The sequence below is a fragment of the Astatotilapia calliptera genome, chromosome 17 (assembly GCF_964374335.1).
Source record: "Astatotilapia calliptera chromosome 17, fAstCal68.1, whole genome shotgun sequence".
Lineage (NCBI taxonomy): Eukaryota > Metazoa > Chordata > Actinopteri > Cichliformes > Cichlidae > Astatotilapia > Astatotilapia calliptera.
The window spans coordinates 29,803,249-29,812,091 of record NC_137438.1 but is presented as its reverse complement, the minus strand read 5'-3'; the positions used below and the strand labels follow the sequence as shown (position 1 = coordinate 29,812,091).

Below are 8,843 nucleotides of genomic sequence, written 5' to 3'. Positions count from 1 at the left end.
CGTCTCCTGCCACCACACAGCCTCCCTTCACTATTAAAGACCAGCTTGGTTCTCAAGGACATCTCAGTCACACTTGTTGAAATTGCAGTAAAACCTTTTCAGCTCACTCCCCTATTATTCATTTCTATATTTAACCTTTGAAAATACTTGCTAACATCTAAGCATTCCTCTGGTAATAGAGAATCAGAAGGGATGTATATAAATCCCATCTAATATATCAGTACATTAATTTTGAATGGCTTGCGGTTCTAATGAGTCACACTAAAGAAGCTAAATGTTCTTAATATACACCATTTGGTACTATAAAGAACAGCAACAACCTATACGGGGCAATTTTAGTCACTTTACACCTTAAACAGGTTGTTGAAATAGAAAAAGAAAAGCCCGGTGTTTAGCCCTAATGATTCTAATCATCTTCTAATTATCGTAGAGTGCGTATAATCTTATTACAGATGGAATTCACTCTTAAATCACTTACCCTTGGCTCTACTTGGTCCAACAGGGAGTCATGCAGCCTGTGTCAGTGAAAAACAAGTGGGTTGGGGGTGATGGAGGGTGGGGGAATGGGCTTAGTCTGTTTCTGTGAAGGAACATCTGCCACAAACTCCAATACCCATTATCCCCAACCTTTAGAAAACCCCTCCAACACACATAGCCGCTGTATAATAGAAATCAACCCCTAACCCCTTTGAGACTCCAAAAGTCAAAAAGCAAAAGGACAGCTGACTGACAGAGGGGGATTAGTCACAACGAATCACATGCTTGCGCGGACACACATACACACCGCGCACACAAACCCACCACGCCTGTCTCACCCTGCCTGACACACAGTTCCTTCTTCTGATGGAGAATTAAGATAATGTCTCTTCTGCGATCCCCTGCGTCCACATCAAGTCCAGAAAATGTCCTTTTGACATCCACACACTAAAATAATGTTACTGCAGCAATAAACGGGCCAATAAAAAGATGCACAGCCCCATCCGTACTCATACATATACATAAGGTGTCTGTCTGCAGGTAAATCTAACTCAGAGAGTCTGGCAGGATGCAGACAGCGTGGACGAGAAGTCTCCTTCAAGGCAGCAGTAACCTGGGAGACTGAGCGGAGAAGAGACACTCCAGAAAGAAAGAAAGACAGAAGCAGATTAATAAGCAGACAAGAAAGAATGCCCTTTTTTTGTTTGTTTTTTCCCCCAAATAGCTAGAGCACAGAGGATTCACACAACGAGCTATATTAAAAAAAAAAAGATAGAAAAAGAAGAAAAAAGAGAAAGATCAATGATGAAGCACAACATCTGGGACAAATACTTCCCCTGTGCTTCAGTCTGTCTCTCCTGGGCTCATTCACTCCATTTGGCAAAAATGCTGTGGCAACACAAGGGCCACGGATCCATCAAAAATGGGTAATGCTTACAGTAATTATCATAAAACACACATACACACACACACAAGAGAGATGGTGGAAACTGAATATTTATGGAGAAAAGTTCAGCGACAGCTTCTGCTTTGTCTTTTTATTTCCTGCTCAGACATTGTCACAAGTATTGGTCTAGATGAATACTCAACACACAGATGGTTTCATTATTAATAATCACACAAAGTAAACAGATGCAAATAGACATGCATTTGTGTACACAACGATGCATTAGGAGCAAGAAAACAACAACAACAACAAAATAGATTTGACTTATCAATAAAATAGACTTCTATTTTTCCAAGTGGGAGAGTGTGGAGAAGGGTCCAAGGGACAGAGGTGACTGGTTTCTTGAGGCAGTGCTGGTTAACCATTATCCCTTTTTAGAGGGCCAAGCTCAGGCCGTCTGATCCCTGCTGGTACCTGATGTTTCTCCAAAATGTAGGACAGTGTCACTGCTCCTCTGTTACACACCCACAGGAGAGAAAGACACAGGGTAAAAGAGGTGCTGAAGAGGTAAGTATTGAAGGGAAAAGGTGTTTTTCTCTGAAGGTGCTGTGCTCAGTGCCTCTAATCTGGTTCCTTTCTGGGTTGGTTCTCTATTGGGTTTTTGAGGGTGTGTTTCTCGGTGCTGACTCATCCCCCTCTTCCTCCACTCTGGTTTAGTCTGTCAGTCGCTCAATAATCAGAAATCCCCCCACAATAAACTCTTCATTGCTCCTTCTCTCTCGCCCTCTCTTCTTTATCCCCCAGTCTTCAACTTGTTCTGGAGACGAAAACAGAAAAGAAAAGAGCATTAGAGAGATGGAAAAGTCAAACAAAAGTATCAAAAAGAGAAAAAAAAAAACAACAGAAGAAAATATTATTTCGCACACGAGAGATGAGACAACGGGAGGAGGGCCTGAGAGTACAATAAAGGACAAGAGGATGAAGTGAGGTTGAGAAGCAGAGAAAGGACCCAAGGGCACTGGATTCCATGTTAGTGATAAGTGCAACCACAAATCCCCAGTACTCCCTGTCAATAACCATTTGAACCGGCCTATTGCTGCAGATGCCACTGGATGAAATCTGCCCAAGAGAAGACGAGTAAGGAGGGGGGAGGAAGAAGAAACAAGGGACTTAAGAGGGGAATCAAGTAGACAGAACAAAACAAAGAAAATATATTTTCTTCCTCACTGACTAACTTAATAACTGTTGTGGATCCATGGTTGTGTGTCCCAAAAGAATCCCAGTTTATTTTCCACACTATCGATCTAACCATAAAATGATTACCGATAAAAGAAGCTGCTTCTAGCACGCCTGCTTGGCTGCATCATCCATGTTACGACAAAAAGCAGAAAACAACCACATGATGGTTCCAGTTTATTACAACTTACGTTCTGAAACAAAGCAAATGATCTTTAACAGGGCTGTCAAAATTGAGAGCAAACAAAACAACTGCTGTGTAATGCCCTCCGCTATCTTAGGTTAATTGGTCACATGACTGCATCACATGACTAAAATGTGTCATTGTTTTTGAAAAGGGTTCGCTGGCCATACTGCGACGCCAAAACTGCGTTTTTAAATGTATCCACTTTGGAGAGCGTTTTCAAAACGCTGTTTTCCTTGACCGAAAACGCAGTCTCAGTGTGGACGGAAGGCCAAAATGGAGAGAAAAAGAAACAAAAACCTATTAGTGTGGACATGGCCTTAATCTTTGCAGTGCCGTTGTCACAGATGTGTAAAATCAAGCACCTAGCCCTGCAGTCTGCCTATACAAGCATTTGTTTAAAAAAAAGAAAAGGACGTTCTAAAGAGCTCACTGAAGTTGAGTGTGTGAAATTTCTTCCGCTTCTAGATATTTCACGGTCAACTGTAAGTGAAAAGTGGAAGTGTTTAGAGCCACAGCCAGACCATGTATTAACATCAGCACGAAAACTGTGTGCTGGGAGCTTCAGGCCATTGGTTTCTATGGCTGAGCAGCTCCTGTAATGTGAGATGTAGGGACCCAGTACTTTTCAATTCAATTCTGTTCTATAAATATAGCACAAAATCACAACAACGGTCACCTCAAGGTGCTTTATATTGTACGGTAAAGACCCTACAATAATAAAGACAAGACCCAAACAATCAGACGATCCCCCCTATGAGCAAGGACTTCCTTTTAACAGGAAGAAACTTCTGGCAGAACCAGACTCAGGGAGGAAGCTATCTGCCATTACAGTTTTGGGATAAGTGAAGAGAGATGTAATTAATACATTTATTACAGCAACGCCTTACATTACTTTGTTTCTAGGTGTAAGTGATGTTTAAACAGAGAGTGAAAAGGATACTTTTATACAGGAACACTATACAGTGTAGCTTTCAATTGATTATTTATCAACCATGAAAGAATAGATCTACATAAATTAAAATCAGATACATTCAGTGCTATTTATTCTGTACTATTTATTCAGCCTCAGTTACATTCATTGACTCACAACAAGTGCTTCCTGCTGTGTTAACAGTCACAGAAATCCCAATCATCTGATTTAAATCTGTCGCCAGCCCCATCAACGTCATCCTTTTGCAACTCTACGCCGCTCTTATTTTTAGATTACTCTTTAGGAAGTCCGATTCTGATGAGCTGCACATGCACATTTGTTATGCGTACTGGCCCTCATCCACTGGAACCACTTCAGCTTGATTTTGGGAAAGAGGGACAAGCTCGCAGGAGCCAAATCTGGCAAGTTTGGCGAATAGGGTGTGATGACTGTGTTGGTGTTGCCAAAAAGCTCCTGCGTTTTCAGTGCATAATGACATGGTCACAGTTCAGTTATTTGCACCAAATGTTCTCCCTCAGATGCCCCAGAGTGTTACAGTAAAACTCAGTGTCGATAGTCTCACCCTGGGGGATGAATTCAAATTCAACACAACGCTGTGAATGTTGGTCACAACCTGACGGTCACGCTTAGACACGGCAGGCTGTTTGGACTCTAAAGTGTAGATGGAGATCCCTTTCCCTTTCATCACACATCAATTGATGCATGCTTTCTGCACACATTTGAGGTATATGGTGAAATTAAAGTGCGCATGTGAGGGAGGTCAAAACGTGAATTCTGCCACAGATCCCTGCTTGTCCACTACATTTTAGCACTGGAATTACAAACAATGAGACAGCGGGGCAGGCATTAGCCTTTATTCTTAAGAATCTTTTAAATTAGGAGCAAAAACATGTGCTATGTCAAGAGGTAACAGCGAAGTGTTGACAAATTAAATTATAAGAGTACTTAAGAGCATTTGACTGAAATGTTTTGTATAATAAGGAAGCCACTTTTCATTTCATTCCCTTTAATATAAGGATAAGAAAACACAGCACATTTGGAAACCACAAACAGCAGCTGAGCTTACCCATTGAGAGCAAAAAGGAGATGGAAGGGTCAGTCTAAAAAATGAAGTGCAGAACGAAAAGATAGGGAGCAAAAGGCAGTCATGCAGCGAGAATATGGAATGAGAAGGAAGGCAGCGGATGGAGAGATCGGACTCGATGATAAACTCCTGTTCATAGAGAGAGGGAGAAGGAAGGAGACTTTATCTGTCCTTCGACTGCCTCTTTCTCACTGGTTGCTATCAGACCTGTTAAGTGCTGAATGCATTAGAAATGTGACTAGGGATGAAGGGATAGTGGATGGAGGAAGTGGAGGAGAGATGGTGGCGGGGCGCAGAGGGCACAAAAGACAACGAAAGTGGGTCTAAATGTTATCACTGACTGTGGCGATAAGAATGCTAATTATCAGTGACAAAGGCTGGGCAGCTGACAACGCCTCCGTCTCGGCTGGCTCCAGACGAGGGGTCAATATTGCAAAAACTAAAATTTGACAGATTTTGTTTTTATCCTTGCTAAGATGGCATCTGCTACATCACTATCTACACCCATGGCGCTGCAGTTTAAGGTGGAATTTCGGATCTGAAGGGAAAGGACGAGGAAGGGGAGAGGGATTTTGTCATGTGAAAACCGTCTGAGCTATGCTATCGAGTGTCTTTGACGCAGAGAGGGCAAGAGGATGAGAGACGTCTGTTAGAGGGCACGCTTGGATCTTGTGACCTCCAGAGGTCAAAGTCATGTCCTTTGACATTTGTTTGTAGAAGAGCTTCCTGCTCGGTTCTGATAAAGCTGTGTAAACATCCTAATCATGAAGCTGCATCAGCTCATATCAATCCCACTTCGTTCCTCCCTCCCCTCGATTTTGTTGGCTGTGTAATTCCGCATATTATTTCCTTTAAAGCCTTATCACAGAACTGTTTCTTTTGCACCTAATGACTTTAAAAGTAAGTCTTAGCCCGATAAGCAAAGACGAACAGGAGTGCGCTGTGATTGCTGCAAGGTGATAAACACAAGCGGATTACCATATCGTGTTCGCTTGCAAACAATTTACAAGATCATAACAGCATTTGCAATGTGAACATACCCTCGCTGAATCTTGACGAGGCTACATGTAGCCTCGACTTAAACACACGTACGCATCCATGTTTGTGCGATGAATAAAACATTCGTCAATTTACATGACATATATCTTAAAAATCTGCCTGCATCTGACTTTTAGATCTAATATTAATACCCACGAGAGTGAGCGAGAGACACAAAACTCACTTTTCCCCATTTCTGGGAAAACAATGCAATTGCAAAAAAATCTAATAGAAAAGCTCTATGAATGCAAATTGAGTCTTTTTTGGGGGGCAATGGATGTTACATATTGCAAAGTGAGAGCGGGGAATCAAGTTAATACCAACCTGAGTGACATTACTATTAGCATACAGAGTTTGACTGCACAAGACAGAGGGCAAAAAAACATTTACACTTCTCAATGAAAGAAAAGAGAGCACGGAGAGGACAAGGGTATTCAACTAAGCAGAAGCTACTCCCTTGGTCTTATTGCATTAAAACGCACACATACACAGTTGGGGGGAATGCCTGTGTCAGCAGGTATTATGGAAATAGGCCGTGAGGTTTAAACTGGCTATCTGGACTGAGCTTTATTCAGGCGCCAGTAGCCTGGTGGAAATCATATTCTACTGTCTAAAAGCAAGGAGCCAGCATATGTAAATGGATGCCAGTGTGTTTCATCATATGATTTAATTTAGAAAAAGGGAATGACCACTGGGGTGTAGCTACTATACACATCTACGAGCTAAATGACGTAAGCTGTAGGCTCATTTGTAATCCACACAAAGCTTCCACTTCCTCTACGCTATCAGGCTAGGAAGCTCAACAACTTACTTATTATCTGCCCGTGAGGGTGCATGCACAAACTTGTCATTCTTTTCAAAGAAAAAGAAAAGTTATTGTGGAAGGTTTGTCGGCATTCAAGTATATGTTTTATACAACAATCCAGCTGCAAACAAAGAAATGTCTTCTTTTTTTTAAAATCAAGCATGAAATAAACACAGTTGCAATTAAAATACTTACAATAACAATAATTAGTATTCAACCCTACTGAGTACATAAAGGTTGAAGCGTACAGCTTTTTTCCCCTAATTACAATTGTATAACATGAGTGGCCTAATTAATTTCATAAGTAAATTCAGAATTAACAAGTATAACAAGTCATGTTTGAATGAAAACAGCTAGGACAAATACCCACCTGTTTGGCATCGTTGACACACTGCAGATAACGGGCTGCTATGTTGGAGCAGTGAAGGGTTTTCCCCACATTCTCTTTGTAGCATGTGAGGATTTGTTCCTGCAGGTCTGCACACACCGGATACGCCTCATACCTCCTGCAGGGGAGAAAAGGGGAACAGAATAGTGTGTAAATAGGGGAAAATACGGTGTTAGACAGGATGGGAGGAAGGAACAGTCCAAGTGATGAGAGTTATAGGAAAGGATCAACTCGCAAGAACAGTTGAAAAAGATAAAGGTGAAAAGAAAAAAATGAATAAATATATAAAGCATTAACACGGGCAATCCAGAGGAGTTCACGAACTGTGTGACGCGACATAGAAAACTTCAGAACAAAAGAAGAGTATTAAATATATATTACGAGTGAGGAAACAGACTTTTTACCTCCAGAGAGTTCATACTGTTATTAGAGCACACTGAGCTATACTACAATCTGCAGTGCCGAATAAACCCTTGCCTTTTCTATTATTACCATTGTTCCAGTCCAAAACACCTGAAGCAAGAATCAAAATTACTGTATCTGCTGGGAGAAAAGGTCAAAGTGCAGTTCAGCCCTCAGAGCATGGTGTGAAGACCATGCCAATGTGTACAACAATTTGTATAACATAAGTACCAACAGAGAGGCCAGAGGGTTTTTTTGGTTTGTTTTTTTAAATCGGGCAATCGAGTGACAGTTTAATCCCCTGAATGGGGGGATCTGTTACTGTCTGGAGAGACTCCACAAGTCAGTGAGCTTCAGGTTAATTTAAACATTCATGAGCAATTACATGTGGTATATTGGTTGTGGTGTGGGTCTCTGACCCAGAGTTTGTCATTGGACTCTAATTTTGGTTTATTATTAATTAATTATTCTCTGCTTTGTTTATAATCTCAGTTTTGAGTCTCTTCTTTTCTTAGTATGTCGTTAAGCCTAATTTTAGTTCTTGCACTCAGGTTTTGTAGTTTTGTATATTTTGAGTCCTGGAGTTTTAGTTTTAGTCTCTGGTAGGTGTTTCCTTGTTAGTTACTACCTGTTTTATTTTGATAATCGCTTGTTTCATGTGCCTCATCTTCCCCTGTCCCATTATCTCTGATTTGTTCCTGCTGTGTTTCCTACCTATTTTCCTCTAGCCTCATTACCTTGTGTATTTATTGCCTTTACTTTTCAGGTCTCTCTTTGCCCTTTGTTGTGTCATCCCACTCTTTTCTATGTTCCTTTATTGATTAGTTTTATTATATAGTTTTCCAGGCCTTGTTCTGGGGTAGGTTTAAAACTATGTTTATTTTCTTTACTGCCAGCAATAACGCTGTTTTCCGGGTTTTGTGTTTAGGTCCACTACCGGCCTGCCACACAGCAAACCAGGGCAAAATTAGTCTCACTTCTCACCATTGTGTTTTTTAATAATAAGACAAAATAAAAGGTCCACAGAGGAATCTATTGATGACTCTGCCATATTTTATGAATCTGCTGGATCTATCTATGGATTCATAATGAGTTAATCCTTAAAAAAAATTGGGAAGCTAACTGCTTCCAATGGAAAATTCTATCTTTTGGTATCCACAAAGAGTTTGTTGTCACTTGTAAGCTACACATCATTTCAAATTAGCAAGTACAAATTTGTCCTTGAGGTCTATGAGAGTTTTAGTGCTGCCGTCTTACCTTGTTGTGATTGATGCTACACCTAACTTCAGTGCATTTAAATGGGACTTTTTTCGACAGATGTATGCAAGAGTCGGAGCATTCAGCCAATCTAAGCAGTGGGACATCCTATCAGTGCTGGTGCCTTGCCCAGTGTTAACTGCTTTTGTCTG

The 8,843-nt window shown here is 41.0% G+C and overlaps 1 protein-coding gene across 7 annotated transcripts in view; it reads right to left on the bottom strand.

Annotated features, from left to right (window-relative positions):
* Positions 1-1,499: 1,499 nt before the first annotated feature.
* The window catches only part of chchd3a (coiled-coil-helix-coiled-coil-helix domain containing 3a), an 81,134-nt gene continuing 73,790 nt past the window's right edge, over positions 1,500-8,843 (bottom strand). For 4 of the 7 annotated variants that reach the window (XM_080292172.1, XM_080292173.1, XM_080292176.1 and 1 more), the window contains 3 exons: positions 7,015-7,150; positions 6,651-6,691; positions 1,500-2,180 (listed from right to left, as the gene is read on the bottom strand). In XM_080292172.1, the coding sequence (XP_080148298.1) occupies positions 2,171-2,180; positions 6,651-6,691; positions 7,015-7,150 (187 nt within the window). In that variant the 3' untranslated portion in view covers positions 1,500-2,170. The remainder of the gene's footprint in view (positions 2,181-6,650; positions 6,692-7,014; positions 7,151-8,843) is intronic. The other 3 variants (XM_080292174.1, XM_080292175.1, XM_080292178.1) reach the window with 1 other exon arrangement.